This window comes from Ailuropoda melanoleuca, chromosome X (genome assembly GCF_002007445.2).
Source record: "Ailuropoda melanoleuca isolate Jingjing chromosome X, ASM200744v2, whole genome shotgun sequence".
Lineage (NCBI taxonomy): Eukaryota > Metazoa > Chordata > Mammalia > Carnivora > Ursidae > Ailuropoda > Ailuropoda melanoleuca.
In genome coordinates, this window is record NC_048238.1 from 87,058,446 (window position 1) to 87,081,346 (window position 22,901).

General features: G+C 36.5%; 1 protein-coding gene across 9 annotated transcripts in view; it reads right to left on the reverse strand.

Annotated features, from left to right (window-relative positions):
- THOC2 (THO complex 2) overlaps positions 1-22,901 on the reverse strand; it is a 112,663-nt gene that overhangs the window by 74,323 nt on the left and 15,439 nt on the right. For all 9 annotated transcript variants that reach the window (XM_034649962.1, XM_034649966.1, XM_034649965.1 and 6 more), the window contains exons 2-7: positions 21,953-22,011; positions 17,054-17,145; positions 14,557-14,608; positions 10,401-10,471; positions 9,404-9,525; positions 8,697-8,830 (exon numbers count right to left, since the gene is read on the reverse strand). In XM_034649962.1, coding sequence (XP_034505853.1) covers positions 8,697-8,830; positions 9,404-9,525; positions 10,401-10,471; positions 14,557-14,608; positions 17,054-17,145; positions 21,953-22,011 — 530 coding nt within the window. The remainder of the gene's footprint in view (positions 1-8,696; positions 8,831-9,403; positions 9,526-10,400; positions 10,472-14,556; positions 14,609-17,053; positions 17,146-21,952; positions 22,012-22,901) is intronic.

Below are 22,901 nucleotides of genomic sequence, written 5' to 3' on the forward strand. Positions count from 1 at the left end.
AGAGTAAATCAGCCGCCAGAACTAGACTCACTTCAAAGGTGGGGGGGAGGGGTGAAATAGGTGATGGGAATTAAGGAATGCACTTGTTGTGGTGAGCACTGGGTGTGGCATGGAAGTGCTGAACCACTACATTGTATACCTGAAACTAATATTATACTGTGTTAACTAACTTCAATTTAAATAAAAACTTAAAAGTGATAAATTTAAAGTAAAAGTTCCTTACCTGCTACACCTGCTGATCACCAAAAGTCTAAGCCAAAAACAAAGATAACTGAAGCAAATCTAGTTTTATCTGGGTCCCCAAACACAGGAATGGAGGAAGGGAATGAGGATTGGTACACCTCCTCTCTCTTTCTTAGTCATACATAAATTTCAAAAGTGGAGAAAAAAACTAAGAAGTGGAGCAGAGGCATCCCCTAAAATATAACCAGTAAAGCAGGGAACATGACTTCTCCAACAGGTCTCAAAATCTAAGACATCTAGGTGTTGTGAAATCTTCCCTAAGATAGCAAAACACCTAACAAATAATAGCAAAAACTCTATCCATTATGAAAAATCAGGATTACCCTATTTTTCTACCATTCATTCCTCCTTTCTACAAAAGCCAACTATTTCCGCCAAATGCTCAATGCAAATAAAAAGAACAATGCTGAAGAAATTCTATTTAAAAGGTACGGAAAATAACACTAACCCTATCTTTTACAACATCTGCTGCACTTATTTTAACAGACTATTGTAAAGATAAAATAAGGTACGTATCAACGTCCCTTGTAAAGGTATTTTCTTTTTTTTTTTTTTAAAGATTTTATTATTTATTCGACAGAGATAGAGACAGCCAGCGAGAGAGGGAACACAAGCAGGGGGAGTGGGAGAGGAAGAAGCAGGCTCACAGCAGAGGAGCCTGACGTGGGGCTCGATCCCACAATGCCGGGATCACGCCCTGAGCCGAAGGCAGACGCTTAACCGCTGTGCCACCCAGGCGCCCCGTAAAGGTATTTTCTAAATCAAGCTCAAAAGAACTAAACATCTCCATGTTTCAAGAGTTCGATGAAGAGTTTATTGAAGTTTCACATTTGCTTACGTATTTTCTGCCCTCTCTAAAACTACTGAGAAATACTTAAAGATAGAAATACTAGAGAGAACAGAAATTAATAAAAACACCCAGCAGAAGAGAAATAATAAAGATCAGAGCAGAAATCAATGAAATAGAAACCAAAAGAACAGTAGAACAGATTAATGAAACTAGGAGCTGGTTATTTGGAAGAATTAATAAGACTTATAAACCTCTGGCCAGACTTATCAAAAAGAAAAGAGAAAGGAACCAAATATATAAAATCATGAATGAAAGAGGCGAGATCACAAGCAACACCGAAGAAATATAAACAATTATAAGAACATATTATGAGCAACTATATACCAACAAATTAGACAATCTGGAAGAAATGGATGCATACCTAGAGACATATAAACTACCAAAACTGAACCACGAAGAAACAGAGAACCTGAACAGACCCATAACCAGCAAGGAAATTGAAGCAGTAATCAAAAATCTCCCAACGAACAAGAGCCCAGGGCCAGATGGCTTCCCAGGGGAATTCTACCAAACATTTAAAGAAGAATTAATATCTATTGTTCTGAAGCTGTTCCAAAAAATAGAAATGGAAGGAAAACTTCCAAACTCACTTTATGAGGCCAGCATTACCTTGATCCCAAAACCAGACAAAGACCCCACCAAAAAGGAGAATTACAAATATCCCTGATGAACATGGATGTAAAAATTCTCACCAAAATACTAGCCAATAGGATCCAACAGTACATTAAAAGGACTATTCACCACGACCAAGTGGGATTTATTCCTGGGCTGCAAGGTTGGTTCAACATCCGCAAATCAATCAATGTGATAGACTACATTAACAAAAGAAAGGACACGAACCATATGATACTCTCAATAGATGCAGAAAAAACATCTGGCAAAGTACAGCATCCTTTCTTAAAACTCTTCACAGCGTAGGGATAGAGGGTATATACCTCAATATCATAAAAGCCATCTACGAAATACCCACAGTGAATACCATTCTCAATGGGGGAAAAATTGAGAGCTTTTCCCTTAAGGTCAGGAACATGGCAGGGATGTCCACTATCACCACTGCTCTTCAACATAGTACTAGAAGTCCTAGTCTCAGCTATCAGACAACAAAAAGAAATATAAGACATCCAAATTGGCAGAGAAGAAGTCAAACTCTCACTCTTTACAGATGATATGACACTTTATGTGGAAAATCCAAAAGACTCCACCCCAAAACTGCTAGAACTCATACAGGAATTCAGTAAAGTGGCAGGATATAAAATCAATGCACAGAAGTCAGATGCATTTCTGTACACTATTAATTAAACAAAGAAAGAGAAATTAAGGAGTCGATCCCACTTACAACTGCACCCAAAGCCGTAGATACCTAGGAATAAATCTAACCAAAGAGGCAAAACATCTGTACTCAGAAAACTATAGAATACTCATGAAAGAAATCCAAGGAAGACACAAATAAATGGAAAAACGTTCCATGCTCATGCACTAGAAGAACAAATATTGTTAAAATGTCTACGTTACCTAGCGCAAACTACACATTCAATGCAATCCCTATCAAAATACCATCAACTTTTTTTCACAGAAATGAAACAAATAATCCTAAAATTTGTATGGAACCAGAAAAGCCCCCAAATAACCAGAGGAATGTTGAAGAAGAAAACCAGAGACCCGAGGGAGTTAAGATGGTGGAGGAGTAGGGGACCCCTTTTTCAGCCAGTCCTGAGTCGAGCTGGAAAGGTAGCAGACCAGCCTGAACATCCACGGAATCAGCTTGAGACGCAGGAAGCTACATTTAGATCTCTACAAATGAACATCTCCAGCGCTGAGTATGGAGGTACGAAGCGTGGAGCCGTGAAACCCCGCACAGATATCGGAAGATAAATGGAAGGGGGAAGGGAGCCGCCGCGTTCGGGTGCCGGGAAGCAGTAGCCACCTGCACGGGGGAGCGTGCCGACCCACGGTCCGGCACCCGCGAGACAGCAGACTGAGAACGTGAGCTCCGGGAGCGCGCGGGGCAGCTGGCAGCTGGCGGTGTTAGAAACACAAAGGACAGAGACGCGCTGGCCCTGGAAGTGAGGGCTGGGACGCCGGGTGTGGGGCGCACATCGGGACACCGCAGGGTTAAGCAGCACCAACAGTAACAGAGTTAAAGTGCCCAGAACAACAGTGGAGAATGGTCCGCGATCCCTCTGATCTGAAACAGAGGCTGAGACTCGGCCGCTGCTGCTCTGACTCTCAGAAGAGACACAGCAAACCGCCAGGGAAAGCCGCCAGAGAACAAAAGCCTGGAAACACCGGCTCACAGTATGTCTATCCCATCCCCCCTCACAGGGGACACGGAGACTCTACCCAAACAGGGTTGCCTGAGTATCGGAGCGGCAGGCCCCTCCCCCAGAAGGCAGGCTGAAAAATCAAGAAGCCCACATTCTGGGGCACCTGGGTGACGCAGTCATTAAGCGCCTGTCTTCTGCTCAGGGCGTGATCCCGGTGTTCCGGAAAGGAGTCCCTCATCGGGCTCCTCCACTGGGAGCTTGCTTCTTCCTCTCCCACTCCCCTGCTTGTGCTCCCTCTCTTGCTGGTTGTCTCTCTGCCACATAAATAAATAAAATCTTTCAAGAAGAAGCCCACATCCCTAAGATCCCTATAAAACAAGGGCACATGGCCTGGGTCCCGGTCAATAATTTGGGCTCTGGACAACCCCGCAACCTCTCATCAGAATGACGAGAAGGAGAAGTCCCTCCGAGCAAAGAAAAGACAATGAGTCTGTGGCCTCTGCCGCAGAACTAATGGATATGGATGTAACCAAATTATCAGAAATGGAATTCAGAGTAACAATGGTCAAGATGATGTGTAGACTTGAAAAAAGTATTAACGAAAACGTTAATGAAAACATAGAATCTCTAAGGGCGGAAATGAGAGCAAATCTGACAGAAATTAAAAATTCTATGAGCCAAATGCAGTCAAAACTAGAGGCTCTGACGGCCAGGGTCACTGAGGCAGAGGGACGTATTAGCAAATTGGAGGATGGGTTAGTAGAAGAAAAAACGAAAATAGAAGCTGTACTTAAAAAACTCCACACCCACGAACATAGGTTACGGGAGATTACTGACTCAATGAAACAATCCAATGTCAGAATCATCGGCATCCCCGAGTGGGTGGAGAAAAACAGAGGTCTAGAAGAGATATTTGAACAAATTGTAGCTGAAAAATTCCCTAATCTAGCAAGGGAAATAAACATTCGTGTCCAAGAGGCACAGAGGACCCATCCGAAACTCAACCACGACAAAACTACGCCACGTCACGTCCTAGTGCAATTCGCAAATATTAGATCCAAGGATACAGTATTGAAAGCGGCCAGGGCAAAGAAATTTCTCACGTACCAAGGCAAAGGTATCAGAATTACATCAGACCTGTCTACACGGACCTGGAATGAGACAAAGGGTTGGGGGGCATTTTTAAAGCTCTTTCAGAGAAAAACATGCAGCCAAGGATCCTTTATCCAGCAAGGCTGTCATTCAGAATGGATGGAGAAATAAAAACCTTCCAGAATCGCCAGTCATTAACCAATTTCGTAACCACGAAACCAGCCCTACAGGAGATATTAAGGGGGGTTCTATAAAAGAAAAAAGGCCCCAAGAGTGATACAGAACACAAAGTCACAACCGATACAAACAAAGACTTTACTGGCAACATGGCATCATTAAAATCATATCTCTCAATAATTACTATCAATGTAAATGGCTTGAATGCCCCCACAAAACGCTACAGGGTTGCAGACTGGATAAAAAGACATGACCCATCATTTGCTGTCTACAAAAGAATCATTCTGAACCCAAAGATACATTCAGACTGACAGTAAAGGGATGGAGTACCATCTTTCACGCAAATGGACCTCAAAAGAAAGCTGGGGTAGCAATTCTCATAACAGATAGATTGGATTTTAAACTAAAGACTATAGTTAGAGACACAAAAGGGCACTATACTATTCTTAAAGGATGTATCCAATAAGTGGATATGACAATTATAAATATATATGCCCCCAACAGAGGAGCAGCAAGATACACAAGCCAACTCTTGACCGGAATAAAGAGACATATAGATAAAAATACATTAATAGTAGGGGACCTCAACACCCCACTATCAGAAATAGAACACCCTGGCAAAAACCAAGCAAAGAATCAAAGGCTTTGAATGCCATACTCGATGAGTTGGACCTCATAGATATTATAACACTACACCCCAGAACCAAAGAATACTCATTCTATTCTAATGCCCATGGAACATTCTCAAGGATAGACCATGTTCTGGGACACAAAACAGGACTCAACCAATACCAAAAGATTGANCACAAAACAGGTCTCAACCGATACCAAAAGACTGAAATTATCCCATGCATATTCTCAGACCACAACACCCCGAAATTGTTACTCAAACACAAGGAAAAATTTGGAAGAAACTCAAACACTTGGAGACTAAGAACCATCCTGCTCAGGAATGACTCGATAAACCAGGAAATAAAAAATCAATTTAAATAATTTATAGAGACCAACGAGAATGAAAACACAACGGTCCAAAACCTATGGGATACTGCAAAGGCAGTCCTAAGGGGGAAATACATAGCCATCCAAGCCTCACTCAAAAGAATACAAAAATCTAAAATGCAGTTTCTATATTCTCACCTCAAGAAGCTGGAACAGCAACAGAGGAACCGGCCTAATCCACTCACGAGGAAGCAGTTGACCAAGATTAGAGCAGAAATCAATGAATTAGAGACCAGAACCACAGTAGAGCAGATCAACAGGACTAGAAGCTGGTTCTTTGAGAGAATCCATAAAATTGATAGACCACTGGCAAAACTTGTCCAAAAACAAAGAGAAAGGACTGAGATTATTAAAATNAGGGGGAAATACATAGCCATCCAAGCCTCACTCAAAAGAATAGAAAAATCTAAAATGCAGTTTCTATATTCTCACCTCAAGAAACTGGAACAGCAACAGAGGGACAGGCCTAACCCACTGACAAGGAAGGTTAAAAATTTAAAAAAAAAAGAAATCAATGAATTAGAAACTAGAAGTACAGTAGAGCAGATCAACAGGACTAGAAGCTGGTTCTTTGAGAGAATCCATAAAATTGATAGACCACTGGCAAAACTTGTCCAAAAACAAAGAGAAAGGACTGAGATTATTAAAATTATGACTGAAAAGGGAGAGGTCACGACCAGCACCATTGAAATTGCAAGGATTATTAGAAACTTTTATCAACAGCTATATGCCAAAAAACTAAACAATCTGGAAGAGATGGAGGCCTTCCTGGAAACCTATAAACTACCAAGACTGAAACAGGAAGAAATAGATTTCTTAAATAGGCCAATTAACTATGAAGAAATTGAGTCAGTGATAAACAACCTTCCAAATAATAAAACTCCAGGCCCAGACGGTTTTCCTGGGGAATTCTACCAAACATTCAAAGAAGAAATAATACCTATTCTCCTAAAGCTATTTCAAAAAATAGAAACAGAAGGAAAGCTACCAAACTCATTCTATGAGGCTAATATTACCTTGATCCCCAAACCAGGCAAAGACCCCCTCAAAAAGGAGAATTACAGACCGATTTCTCTAATGAATATGGATGCCAAAATCCTCAACAAGATCCTTGCTAATAGAATCCAACAGTACATTAAAAGGATTATCCATCATGACCAAGTGGGATTCATACCTGGGATGCAAGCATGGTTCAACACTCGCAAATCAATCAATGTGATACATCATATCAACAAGAAAAGACTCAAGAACCATATGATCCTCTCAATTGATGCAGAAAAAGCATTTGACAAAATACAGCATCCTTTCCTGATTAAAACCCTTCAGAGTGTAGGAATAGAGGGTACATTTCTCAATCTCATAAAAGCCATCTATGAAAAGCCTACTGCAAGCATTATTCTCAATGGGGAAAAGCTGGAAGCCTTTCCCTTAAGATCAGGAACACGACAAGGATGCCCACTCTCGCCACTATTATTCAACATAGTACTAGAAGTCCTTGCAACAGCAATCAGAAGACAAAAAGGGATCAAAGGTATCCAAATCGGCAAAGAAGAAGTCAAACTGTCTCTCTTTGCAGATGACATGATACTCTATATGGAAAACCCAAAGGAATCCACTCCCAAACTATTAGAAGTTATAGAACAATTCAGTAAGGTGGCAGGATACAAAATCAATGCCCAGAAATCAGTTGCATTTCTATACACGAATAACGAGACTGAAGAAAGAGAAATTAGGGAATCCATCCCATTTACAATAACACCAAAAACCATACGTTACCTTGGAATTAACTTAACCAGAGACGTAAAGGACCTATATCCTAGAAACTATAGATCACTTTTGAAAGATATTGAGGAAGACATAAAAAGATGGAAAAATATTCCATGCTCATGGATTGGAAGAATNAAGAAATGGGCAGAAGACATGAATAGATATTTCTCCAAAGAAGACATCCAAATGACCAACAGACACATGAAAAAGTGCTCAACATCACTTGGCATCAGGGAAATACAAATCAAAACCACAATGAGATACCACCCCACACCGTCAGAATGGCTAAAATTAACAAGTCAGGAAATGACAGATGTTGGCGAAGATGCGGAGAAAGGGGACCCCCTCCTACGCTGTCAGTGGGAATGCAAGCTGGTCCAGTCACTCTGGGAAACAGTATGGAGGTTCCACAAAAAGTTGAAAATAGAGCTACCCTAAGACCCAGCAATTGCACTACTGGGTATTTACCCCAAAGATACAAATTAGTAATCTGAAGGGGCACCTGCACCCCAATATTTATAGCAGCAATGTCCACAATAGCTAAACTACAGAAAAAGCCCAGATGTCCATCGACAGATGAATGGATAAAGAAGATGTGGGGTGTGTGTGTGTACACGTACGTACAGGAATATTATGCAGCCATCAAAAATGAAATCTTGCCATTTGTAACGACGTGGATGGAACTAGAGCAAAATAAGCAAAATAAGCAAAATAAGTCAATCAGAGAAAGACAATTATCATATGATCTCACTGATACGTGGAATTTGAGAAACAAGGCAGAGAATTATAGAGGAAGAGAAAAAAAATGAAACAAGACGAAACCAGAGAGGGAGAGAAACCATAAGAAACCATAAGAGACTCTTAATCTCAGGAAACAAACTGAGGGTTGCTGGAGTGGAGGGGGGTGGGAGGGATGGGGTGGCTTGGTGATGGACATTGGGGAGGGTGTGTGTGTGGTGAGTGCTGTGTATTGTGTAAGACTGATAAATCACAGACCTGTACCCCTGAAACAATTAAAAAAATAATTAAAATTTAAAAAAAGAAATGAATACAAACACACAGGTAACAGTGGCAAAAAGATTTCTCATAAATATCATCCTAAATGTTATTTATTAGTACTGATAAAAATCTTAAAAGTACAAGCTAGATACCGCTCTCATTTCTTAATTGGAAAAAAGAAACCTATAAGGGGAAATGCATTCATTTTGTCTTTATGGATATTCTCCAACAGTTTAAAAAAGCTTAGTAACAACAACAACAAAAAAAGCTTAGTAACACTTACTATTATTAGATATATGTCTTACCTATTAAAGATTTTATATTTTCTAAGATTAAATCACTAGTAATATTTCCAGATAAATCTTGCCCCAATTCAGCAATCAGCTTGGCATAACCTTCATTCTCTTCTCTTAACAAATTGAATTTTTGCTGCTTATAACTGAAATTAAACATCATAAAGGGGATAAAATTAATTCAATTAACAAGCTTGCATACAAGTACTGTATTCTTGTCATCGAATTTTCTCTCTCTTATATAGAACAATTACAAGAATAGTTGTTGAAAGTTTACTTCTTTGTATATCTTTTAAAATAGAAAATAACAGTGATTCATAAGAGACACCCCAATGTTAATTACACAGGGAAAACCAGTAACACAAAGAAAGAATACTGCTAATCCCAAGGAACAATAATATGTCACTCTTTCCATCATTGACTAAGAATATACCCTAGAGTATAGCCATACTTGTAAATTATTTTATTGGTAAAAATAAAAGCACTGAACAATATTTTAAATTCTAATATGGAAAAAACTTAACATTGGTTTCACACAGGTGAAGTTCACTGCTGACTCAGTAATCCTAGCCTTCTTTTAAAAGGAAAAAACACAAGACATGCTAAACAGCAACAACAACAAAAAAATCTTCAAACTGCCAAACATCTAGAATTCAAAATGAGAACTAAGGAAACATACTCAGATACTTGATCAGCAACATAGAGATACATGTACTTACAAGAGTTTCGTCTTGATTTTAACCGACTTTTGATTGAACTGCTGTGATTGTTTGATAAGCCCTAATGATTCCAATGTTTCTGGATCCAAGCGTTCCTTTAGAACTGTGTCTGAAACTAAATACTGTATTAAAAAATATTAAAGGCCATTTATTCCTTAGCATTCTAATACATCCACAATTTAAATACATTGAAAATAATTTTTCCCAAATAAGAACATCAAAATCACATTAAATATATATCAAAACCTTCAATTTATTAAAAAAAAAAAAGCCTGGAACTTCAATTTAACAAAAATGATGACTCCCCAAATATTGGAAAATGTGACATATAGCTCTTTAAATAAAACTCACTAAAAAATTATATGCATGCTGTACACAGCCTACAAATGACAAGAACTACAGATAAAATTTTGATTAAAACTGTGTTTGTCAACTGAATTTTTCTTTTAGATTAATACAGCACTTCAGCCTTCATTAGTTTCTACTGTTTAGGTCAAATTCTAGTACAGCGAAGACAAGGACATCTTCCAGGTCTGAGTAATAGCATTTCTCCTTGGTTCTAAATTTATGAACATAAAATGGTTTACTAGACAATGATTATGACAAGTTCTATAATTTATTATTTTTAAACTACCTCTGTTCTTTTTCTCCTTGCCTAATGAAGAGTTTATGAAAAGCTGTTCAGTTTAAAAGCTGTCCACATCATTTCTACTCACTTGATAGATGCTTACCTTTTCCTTATTTAGGAACTTACTAGGTCAGGAATATCACCAAAAGTTTGATATATACATATAGTTTAAATGATACGAAGCATGCAAATTTCACAGAAATAATTAGCATGTCTAATTTTACAAAGCATTCCATTTGAAAATCCAAATCTCACCTTATAATGAATACCCAATTGAATGTCAATATCCTCCTCCCTTGACATGATTAACTGTGATTACAACTGTTCAATGTAAAAATCTAGAAAGGGAAAGTATTTTTTATAACTTACCAAACATGCTAATACCAATTGTGTAAAATAGTCTCTCTTGCTTTTTTCTTCTAAACAATTTGTCTCAATATCTATAATGATGGAAGAAAAAAAGACGAAAGTTTGATTGATTTTTCTAGACTGTCCCAGCACTATAATAAGATACTTATTTTCTTTAAAACTAGCTAATTTTAAAATGCCTCATTCTGAAATTGGAAAAAAATGTGCAATTATATTAAGCAGGAGCTGTCTTTCATATGCATATGAATGCTCAGAATTAATTTCTCCTGATCTGGAAACTGACCTGTGACCAATGGCATATTCGTAAAATGTAAGTTGATTACACAGGAGTTACATGCTATGGTACTGGAAACAACAAAACTTCAAAAAAGTAATGTTTTCAAAAATGGAAATATTCGAGCAAAGTTTAAATGACAACATGTCAGAGAGCTAAAGAAGAGATTCCTTCTTTAGGTGGAAAGTTGAACTAGGTGACAACAAAGATGTCTTCTAACACTAAAGATCCTATTACTTGTGAAGACTGAACCTTTGACCTTGGCCACCTTGGTACCATGTCCTAACCAAACTACCCGGCCATCAACTCTACAAAAAGACAGTATTAAAAGAATATTTTTAAAATCCCATTTTGAATTACAATTCTAGTCAGCAAACAAAAATTTATTCATGATTTTTATTTTCTTCCTATTGAAATATTAAGAAATTGAGATCTCCAAGTTTCAGGAGATTACTCAGAAAATTTGCCAAACAATTTTATGAAGTATGGAGGAAATAAAACAATTAGCTCTTCCTGCCAAGCATCAAAAAATTCAACCAGGACTGACAGGATTACAAAGCTGATCTCAGGATTATTGCTTTAATGATTACATACTATTATATTAAGGTCAACTCATAATTTACAAGAGACACCAATTTTAGTGGTATAATAAAATTGTCTTCTAAGGGTTCTACAGTTCTCCCCAAACGTCCTACCACTCACTGATTTGCTTCAGTTTACTTTCTACTGCCATCACTGAGAATCAAAAGATAAAGGAATTTATTATCAAACATATCCACATTTCTTGGCCCTTCTCCCCTTTCCCATCTTGGACAGCGTCATTTCCTGATATCCTGGCCACTGTAGCTAAGCACATGGTCAGCTGAAGCCTATTAAGAGAATTTCAGGGTATGATTTATACAACATAAACTGCAATACAATCTCATTCACTCAATTAGACTTTTAGTCCATGTGTACCTCATCAATTCCTTCCAGGGACTTGTAGTTGTCTCCCTGTTATCTGGTCTTCTGGTCCCTCCTCAGGCTAGAACTTCAAGGAACTGATCTTGAGGGATCAGGACTAAATTGGGCCCATTCTTTTAACCAACATCTATCTACCAAGGCCCAAAAGTCCCTAAGATCTACCCCCAAAGTCCCTAAGATCAGAGCACGTGGGTGGCGGGTTCATCCTCCTCAAACCACGTCTGTTCTCCTCTTAGCTGTCTGACTTGATCAAGATACCACTCTCTGGGTTCTGACCACGTTAAGAAATGCTTACTAGGACCTCAGTAAACTTCTTTGCTGAGCTATCTTAACAATCAATACAGGACTGTAATATCACAATTACGTCTTCCCTGCTTCTTTCTTCTTTTTGTCCTAACTAATGATGCTATTCTAATAAATTCATTCATGGGGCACCTGGGTGGCACAGCGGTTAAACGTCTGCCTTCGGCTCAGGGCGTGATCCCGGCGTTATGGGATCGAGCCCCACATCAGGCTCCTCCACTATGAGCCTGCTTTTTCCTCTCCCACTCCCCCTGCTTGTGTTCCCTCTCTCGCTGGCTGTCTCTATCTCTGTCGAATAAATAAATAAAATCTTAAAAATAAATAAATAAATAAATTCATTATCTCTAATTCATCAACCCTGAATCGATACCTAGTAAATTCTTTCATTTCCCCTATGATTTTACTAAAATGCCCTCAACAATTTCAAACTCCTAGTATGACCAACCACCCACTCCAGCTCAGATGTCCCATCAGTGCATCAAGTTACATCAGACTTCCCTCTCCAGGTTAATATAGCTCTCAGGCCCTGTCATCCTTACATAATTAGTCTTTCAAAGAAAACTGTTACCTTAACCAGGAAAGTACAGCAATGATTTTTCTTACAACTTTTAAGATATTAGAAAGACAACCTGATATAGTAAAAAAAATTAAGGGCTCTGGAACCAAAAAGACCCAGGTTCAAACCCTGTTTTACTGTCTATGTGGCCTTGAAAAATCCCTTTGTCAGATTCTGACCTTCAATTTTCTGATCTGTATACCTACTTTACAGAAGTTGCTGTAAAGATTAAAATGAAATTAAATGCATAACACAATGCTTAGAACATAGAAAATGCTCCAAAAATAGCAACTACATTATTATTGCTATTATCATTATTAGAGGTAACGCCCATTCTTACTCCTCTTCCCCTAGTTTGGTCTGGGGTCATCCTTCGATCATTTTTTTTTTCTGCTAACGGTGAGGGTGGGTGAGTGAGGGGACAGGTGAGGGAAATTCTCTAAGTTTGCCATTCTAATCTTGCTTGTAAAAATTGACTGGATAAGCTAAAAGAAATTTTTCAAGAGCAACCAACAACCTCATAAATTCATGTTAATAGTAAAAAGCAATGACTTGTACCAATAATTCATATTACTAAATAACTATGAAGGGAAACTATATCCTAATAGAATAAATCAACAAAGAAATTATTGGAACTTACTAATAAGCTGAGTTGATGATTACCCAAAAAAAGACATAAAATATACTCCTGACACTATCAAGGAACAACAGCTTCCACAAAATGTTACCTACAAATCACTCAGTCCTACAAGATTATAGTAAAAACAATTTTAAAAAATTTTTAAACTTGTTTCAAGCTATATTTATATGTAACAAAATGTAATACCTTTAGTGCCTGCTTTAAAAATTAAGCTTAAAAGGTTTTGTTGTTATTGCTGGCATAAATCAATTCAATAGACAGTATGAACTTTAGGATCCAAACCAGATCGGTTTTAAAATCAAAATAAGGCACTATTAATTATGCCAGGGAAAACAAAACAAAAGTGGGACATGTGGTCACCCCATCAGTGGTCTGCTCTTTTCATTTATCACTCACAGTTCACATACATTTTGACCTGTTCCTGACATTACTGCTGTTATGAAATCTTAAAACATCCTGAAGGATGAAGCATGAGGCATTCAGATTTGATAAGATCAAATTCCCAGATTCTCAGTAAGACATTTAAGTAACCTATCTATTCTAGGAATTAAGATTAATGAGCTAAATTAATTCACTCCAGCTTGACAAACTCTCAGAGGATGTCTTATTTTAAAGTGAATATTATAATGTCTGGTAAAAGTTTCTATTAGATCAAAGTTACAGAAAGCATAACACTGATGGGGAAAACTGTGCTCAAAGTTATTTTAATTCAAATCTAAAATTAAGAGAAATAAATTTATAATATACATTATTTTTTAAATCCATGCTCCCCATGGAGGGACACTACCTTTTGTTCTAAGTCAAAGAAATATTCCTTTTTTATCTTGCATAAATTCTTATTTATTCTGGACAAATAGAGAAGATGCTATTTCCAAAGCTGGTTTCTCATCCTCAAAACAAAAGTACTTTTGATTACTTTGGCTCTTCTTGCTCTTTCTAAAATTAAGAAGAATCAAAAGAGTATAATAGCAAAGTAAATATATCTTGAGTGTCCTAAGCTTGAGATTCTGACATTCACTGATAACTTCCACTGAGTAAGACTAATTACGTGGTTACTAAAATCTGAATAATTCAGACTAACCGAACTTCAAAAAACTTAGCTTTTTTTTTTACTTGAAATGACTTAATTTAGCTCAATTTTATATAAACATATTCTGCAAAAATAGCATCTACATTAATATTGCCATTATCATTATAAACTATATCTATTATTGCCATTATCATTATAAACTATATCTAAAGCTAATTTATAAGCAGTGATCATACTCACATGACTTACAACACTATATTCTCTATAAAGTAAAAAAAACAACATAGTCTAGTTTCTACAAATGGTTTGAAAGAAAACATTTTATTTAAACACAGTACATTAATCTATCAAATAGCACTTTTAAAGGTGAAATGAAGGCTTGATACGTACCTAATATGCAGAATACATCAGCAAGAATGGAGGGCATATCCTCACGAAATTCCTAATTATAAAAATATAATTATTCATAGTAAATACAAGAATAGCACACCGCAAGTACGATTTCAGAATAATACTCTTCAGTAAAACTTAAAACCTAACAAAACCCCAACACCCCTATGTTGACAAATAATAAAATCCAAGTTTCATAAGACAGAGAAAATAGAAAAAGACAACAGTTGGAAAAAATGTTTAAATGTCTACCATGAAAAAACTGGATAAAAAACTTGATTAAAAAAAACCTCAGGAAATATTAACGAGCACAAATGAATGACACTTATCCAATGAAGTTTCCATGTTAAAAACCATTGGGGGGCGCCTGGGTGGCTCAGCGGTTAAGCGTCTGCCTTCGGCTCAGGGCATGATCCTGGCGTTATGGGATCGAGCCCCACATCAGGCTCCTCTGCTGAGAGCCTGCTTCTTCCTCTCCCACTCCCCCTGCTGTGTTCCCTCTCTCACTGGCTGTCTCTCTCTGTCAAATAAATAAAATCTTTAAAAAAAAAAAAAAACCATTGGAATTTGGGTACCTTAAATCTGTTAAAAACAGTATATTTTTTCATCTACAACTTTAAATGTTGTGCTCATGCCTGAATCAACACTGATTTATACAAAAGTCCTAGTGGTATCAGAATAGAAATCTAAAAAAATACAAAAACAATTACGAGCTGTCATTCCGTAACTCAAGATTCTCTGAAAATGAAAACGATTACCAAAAATCCATCTTTATTTTCTTTATGCACTGATGTTTGTAGACTTGCAGAAACTAAGCCAAAATTCTCCCCTCATTTCTGTATGAAAACTTCAACACTTGTTGTAGATTTGTCTCCTGACTTCTTGCTCCCATGCCCAATTTTAGAGCCATTTTCCATTAGTAAGGATCACAGTTCAATCATTGCAATTAGTTTGCTGGCACTATAGCAACCCTTAAACTAGCCTATTTTCAGAGAGTAAAGAAAAGAAATACAATCCTAACAACAAAAAAACCTGGCAGCTGTAAGAGACATGCAAGATAAGCTTCCACAGCTAAGATATGGGACAATGAGATATGGGACCATGAGAAAGCCAGGACAAAGACAATCCAGCTGAAAAGGTATATATATAGACTCAAAGGAAAGGGGAAACTAAGTAAAAACAAAATACATATTAAGTCCATTTGGACTACTCATTTTCAAAAAATGGGAAAAATATTAGAATCGAATCCATAAACAGACTACATCAATGGCCAATTTACAGAATGAAAGAATTTTAATTGCACACCAGACTTCAGGCTCAAAAGTTTCTTAAGGCCTATGAACTTTTGCTATGTCTACCTGAATGCAAGTACTCAGGCTTCTTGAAGACCAGAAAAAAAAGAGCAAGACAAGAGTTTTCAACATGGAATATTAGTTGTTGAAAAAAAAAAAGACTACTCCAACATGAATTAATACTGCTGTGGTCAGACAGAGAAAGTTTAAGGATAAAAGAAAAACTCATATTTGAACCTCCACTGCTCAAATACATTTCAATATGTAGGGGGAAAAAATCACAACAGCTAAACACAGAAGCTCCTTACGACTATCCTCAGAAAAGCACAAAAAGCATATGAAGGAGATTACCTATCCTAACAGAAAAAGGCTACAGAAGCTTAAAGCAACAAGGGAAATTCATACTGGTGCCAAGAAGCTCTGGGTCCTATACCTCAATAACAGTCATTATGAAAGCTGTTCTCAACTGGGTAGATAATTTTATTTATACAAGGTTAAAATCCAGCCTGATAATAATAGAATAATACACCACTTAACTACTTAAGAAACTTAACTACTGGTTTACAATCAACACCCTTACAATTTCAGAGCTCACCTTACAATTCAAGTACTAAACACCCATGAAAAGTATCTGGTCTGAATCTAACTTAAATTCTCTAATAAATAATTTAGAGTGAGACAGAAAAATCACCTAAAGGTTAGAAAAAAATCTAGTTATTAATATTTTCTAACACAGCAAACACATGAAAATTGGCATCAAGTGAACATTAGAACTACACAACCTCAATTTAAAATAATTTAACCTTAAATTTTAGAATATAATTTCTAAACAACTGCAAACAAAAGAAAATGTTTTGATATACCACACTAGGAAAAATATTCTAGTCAAATTATTTTTACAGTACCATTTTTAATTAAGTATATTGTGAGTTTGTTACAAGGCAGGCTCTTTTTTTTTTTTTTGCCCTCTCAGCTTACCTAACATTTTCTGCTTTACGCACAACCAGACAAAAAGATTAAAATATCTTTATTTCAGCCTAGCAACAACAGCTTACCAATATTGCCTTAAAACATTCACTACTGTAATTTTGAACAAAATGAAATGCAAGTTATATACTTTAGGGATCTTTGTATCAAAGGCAAAAAGAAATATGTAATAATTATTAAATTAAAAAGCGCGCGTGTGTGTGTGTGTGTATACTTACACTAATGTCATTAAGAACATTAGATGCCTGTTCATGCTTTAGATTTCCTTTAATGACATGGTATGATAACTCATAAAGAGCCTGCTGGAAATCTGTTGAACATAAAAGAAAGAGTGTAAGAACACAACCTCTTGAACATAAAAGGTAGACCCTTCTGAGGGAAGACCCCTGTATTTCCTACTTCTCAGAATTATAAGTATCAAAAATAATAAGAAAAATATACTTCTAATGCTTTTCTCTAGCAGATTTTTTCCCTTTTACTTTCACAAAAACACAACACTAAAAGTAGAACATAGTTAACCTTGACTCCACTACTATAACATAACTACTGCTTAAACGTTTCCTTCCGATCTTTGTCTATGTATCTACATATTTTACATATTTGCATTCACAGTGCACATCATTTGGTATTCCGATTCCCCCACGAACACTTTTTAAAGTATTTTCTCGTGCTATCAAAGTCTCCAAAATTATGTTCAGTGACTGCATGGAATTCCAGCAGGTGGATATAAACTAATTTAACCATTTCTCTCACCAGCAAATTTCACAGATTTTTCTAAATAAATTCAGGTTATAGTCAATTCAATCTCAGGGCTACATTGAAAAGAGATAAAGAATACCAGTCAATATAAAATCAAGTTTTATACATATCCTACTCTCAGAGAAATTTCTCCCCAAATCTAGACCTTTTCTCCTCTATTTTCTTCAGAATTCAAACTAAAATAATTACATACATACATACATAACATGGCAGTTCTATGAGAACTGTCAACCACAAATTGTCTCATTCACTATAACCATAGCTTCCTTCCCTGGAGAAGGAATTCGAGGGGGGGCGGTGCAGCTAATGGCTGCGTGAATACCTCCTTCTGACCATATTTTTCTTTAGTTCTATACATTGAAAACTTTACTCCCTCCTCTCATTAAAAGTAGAAAAACAACTGTATGGTGACAGATGGTAGCTATGCTTGTGGTGAGCATAGTTATAGAGTTGTTGAATTACTATGTTGTACACCTGAAACTAATTTATTATGCATCACCTGTACTTCAATTATAAAAAAAAGTAGAAAAACAAGTAGCTCTAAAAACAGCTGTAAAATAAAGTCAATTTATCCTTCTGAAGGGAATCAAAAATCTTTCAGGGCAAAACAGGAAGTAAAACATCAAATATTTAAAAATCTTCTCCCTTAGTTTGACTACTTGTCACAAAAAAGGAACAGCATAGAAATCAAAACTTTTATCAATATCCCTTTAAGCAACCTTTACAATTATTTTACAATGAAATAAATTTGTTCATTAAATTATTTGCTACAGAAATATAGCCAGAGGGCACCTGGGTGGCTCAGTCAGTTAAGCATCTGCTTTCAACTCAGGTCATGATCCCGGGGTCCTGGGATTGAGCCCCACATTGGGCTCCCTGCTCAGTGGGGAGCCTGCTTCTCCCTCTCCTTCCCCCCACTTGTGTTCTCTCTCTCTCAGTCTCTCTCTCTCAAATAAAAATCTTCAAAATAAAAATATTAAAAAAAAGAAATACAGCCAGAGTATCCCAATTCCTTATGAAGAATTCATTATTAAACATATTCTATACCTTTTTCATAAATATGCTTTCATTATGCTTATAATAAACTATATAAAAGCTAAAATGAATAGGAAAAAATTTCTATTTGTTAGTATGGTAGAAATATGAGGTCAATTTCATGCTTTCAATTTCCATTAATAAAATGCTTTTACAATAAATAATAATCATTTTTAAAGTTATCCAGGGACACCTAGCTGGCTCAGTAAGTGCAGCACGGGACTCTTGATCTCACGGTTGTGAGTTCGAGCCCACGTTAGTTGTAGAGTCGACTTAAAAAAATCTTTCAAAAAAAATAAAAACTAGGAATGCCTGGGTGGCTCAGTCAGTTAAGTGTCCAACTCGATTTCAGCTCAGGTCATGATCTCAGGCTCATGCAACTGAGCCCCGCATCAGGCTCCACACTCAGTGGGGAATCTGCTTCTCTCCTTCTCTCTCTGCCCCTCCCTGCTCTCAAGTGTGTGCTACCTCTAAAATAAATAAATAAAATTAAAGTTATCCAGATAACTAAGTTAAAAAAAAAAAAGCTATCACTCTTGGAAGGACAAAACAGCTGAACAACATAAACTAAATTCCCAGAAGAATATGGGCTCATAGGAGCTGAGGAAATTCTCGTCTTAATCAGAGAAGATTACAATAGAGAACAAATAGCCCAGGTCATTTTGCTGACACTAAGTGACATGAAAACAATCACAATGTCATCCACAAAATAGCAAAGGCAGTCCCCATTTCACACGTTTTTAAATGCCCATTTAAATGGTTAGGAACATCTACTGTATTTTAGAAGTGGTACTTTAAGACTACCAAGGCTAACCCCACAAAATCCTGTAAAATCTATACTAAAGTTGAAAAACATTACATTTACAAACCTTATAATTATACACAAAAATAAAAGATATTATCTTAATGCTAACATTCCAGAAAAAGTAGGGTTTTTCCTTTTGCTTATTTTTAGTATTCTCTACACCCAACGTGGGGCTCAAACTCCCGACCTGGAGATCAAGAGTCACATGCTCTTCCAACTAAGCCAGCCAGGCGCCCCTCAGAAAAAGTAGTTTTAAGGACAGCCACAAGTAAAAGGGACTTCTAGAGATTCTTAGACATTCTTTGTGGGATCTGACCACTAAAGACACTAGTTCTTGGTTATGTCAGGACTACTCGTGTTTATCAGCCATCATTACAGTATCATTTTCCTGGGGGGGAAGGGACTTATAAAAAGGAGAAGTAGTGTGAGCAAAAGAAACTGGGAAGGGAGGGGCAGAAAGGCAAAGGGCTCAGGGAACACTACCCAAACTCAATCCCCCTGAGACAGAACAGAGGAAATTCGAAGAAATGACATTCAGTTAGTTTTCTGCATGGACTACCAATTGGAGCCCTTAGACCAAAGCTTGACTCCTGGCAGGTACCAGCCAAAGAATGTATGCATTAAGGAAGCAGGCAAGGGCAGATGAAAGAGAGCATTGGCGATTCAGTCAATGAGGCCACGCTCGTAACTATTTTTGGCTTCATATGTGAATCAGAACAACCATGCAAATTAACAAAAATCTGGTAGTTATTAAAGATCCATACTGTCCCATTTTAAACCGAAGAGTAATTATCCTGTGTTACGCTATTTACAGTTTTCTGAAAATTCTTTCTCTTATTTTACCCACACAAGATTTCAATCACAAACGAGATCAAAGTTAACTGAGAAGTTATAAACTTGTTTTAAACACAGGGAAGAAAAAAGTTAAGTATCCAAGTGCTTTTATGAAGGAGTCTTTCTTTACTTTCTTAACAACTCTGGCAGTCAACTGACTTATTCAAAAGAAAAGGCATTATAGCAACCTCAGAAATCTTTATGAAAGATCATACAACTTTATAAGCAGAATAAATTGGAAAATAAGTGAGGGTGCAGGCTACGAATGTTAAGTCTTAAAAAAGGTCTTACCCAAATGACAAAAGAAAAAAAAGGCTCATTTGTTAAAAAATGCTTTCCACTCAAAAATTCAAATGTTCTGGGGTGCCTGGGTGGCTTAGTCATTAAGCGTCTGCCTTCAGCTTGGGTCATGATTCCAGGGTCCTGGGATCCAGCCCCACATTCGGCTCTCTGCTCAGCAGGAAGCCTGCTTCTCCCTCTCCCACTCCCCCTGCTTGTGTTCCCTTTCTCACTGTCTCTCTCTGTCAAATAAATAAAATCTTAAAAAAAAATTCGAATGTTCTTTAAAAAGTATACACTCTCATATTAAGATTTAATTTTTGATAAAACAAAAGTAAACTTATCTATAGAAAAACATTGTTTTTAATCTTCTATTCATAAAGGCATGATTTAAATAACTATAATGAATTTTACTTAATCATTTTTTATTTAAAAGAGATTACTGGGGGGCGCCTGGGTGGCACAGCGGTTAAGCGTCTGCCTTCGGCTCAGGGCGTGATCCCGGCGTTATGGGATCGAGTATCTATAGAAAAACATTGTTTTTAATCTTCTATTCATAAAGGCATGATTTAAATAACTATAATGAATTCTCTCTGGCTGTCTCTATCTCTGTCAAATAAATAAATAAAATCTTTAAAAAAAAAAAGAAAAGAAAAAATAAATAAATAAAAGAGATTACTGGTTATAAATTATTTTTTCCAGATTGAAAAAACTGTTATGGGTTCTACCCTCACTGAAAGCTACATATGAAAATGCTTTAAACTTACTAGACATAATTGCTTTTATTTTTGCCCCTCCTTTTCTAAATCCAAATGCCTAATTTTATATTAATAAATGCTAAATAGTAAAAGCCTTTAAAATTAAAATTTACATCCTGTTTAATTATATCTTACTTAATAAATCGTACTTGTGATATGTAGTAAACAACTCCTTTGCTTTTAATGTTTTCCATGACAACTGCCTTTAATAAGATCCCCAGATACTACCTAAACATAACCAGCTTTAGTAAAAACACCACCTTAGTTTCTGGAAATTTCCTAGTGCAAACAAGATCAGAATAGTTTTTCCATGCTAGATTTTCTCTTCTGTTTATGACTGATAGCTGGCCTGTGTAATTTTTAATACAGCTATCAACTGCTATTTGGCCAAATATACCATGTCACAACAATAAAAGCCAAGCAATATGTGACTATTATGCAGATCAAACATCTATATACAGAAATATATAGTCTTACTGTAACTATAGTTTTAATCCTAACTGTAATACACTCATATAAAGGCTTTATATAATCTGAACTATCTCATATCTTTTGTTTTTCATTCATAACAATTTAACGGAAAACAAAACATCTATTAATTTTGACCAAGACAAAAATAATAGCTATGATACTTTTAAAAGTCTTACCTCTGTAAGTTGAACTATCATGGCTTTTATTTTCACTGAGGATCCGGCATAAATGCAAACTAGAATAAAATAGAAATAATATGCATTCATTTCCAGTTCTAACATAGATGACCCTTATAGAGCAAATTACGTCAACTAAAAATATTTGGAAATGTATCAGATGTGTTTAAATCCATTAGTTTATAATAAAAATAAAACAAACCTAAAAACTCTAACTGGTCAGAACTGGAGGATGCTAGTAAATCAATTCATTATTTTTGAAAACTGGAAAAGAATAAAAATCAAGCACTTATTCTGCCTTTCTCATATGAACCAATAATTGATAAGAAATGTCTCTGTACTGAAGTATCTCAGCTAATAAAGAAGGAATGACAGAAAAACATCACCATTTAAAGATCCCTAATAAACTAAAGGATCCAAGCATCTATCAATAGCTGTTTACATCACAAGAGAAAACCAAACATTATGTGTGCCCTAGTTCTGATGAAAAAATACACCACCCACCTATGAAGTTGTCTTTAAGAGAAAAAAAAAAGCCATGAACCTAAATTCGAACTATGTGAAACTCTGTACAGAAAATGACCCAGTGTCTTCAACAAATACACTGCAAGGAAAAATTAAAGATGCTGGGGAATCCTCAGGGTAAAAAAGGCTTGAGAGATATATCAATCACAGTGTTTGGATCCTGTTTCAAACAAGTATTTTTAAAATTAATATTTCTGCATCAACTGGAGTATTTTATAAAGATCTTATAAACTTTGGGAGTGCCTGGGTGGCACAAACAGTTAAGGCATCTGACTCTTGGTTTCAGCTCAGGTCTGATCTGAGGGTCGTGAGATCAGGTCGTGTATGCTTGAGTTTCTCCCTCCCTCTCCCTCTGCCCCTCCCCCCTACCTCACACTCTCTCGTGCTCTCTCTCTCAAATAAATCTTAAAAAATGATTTTATAA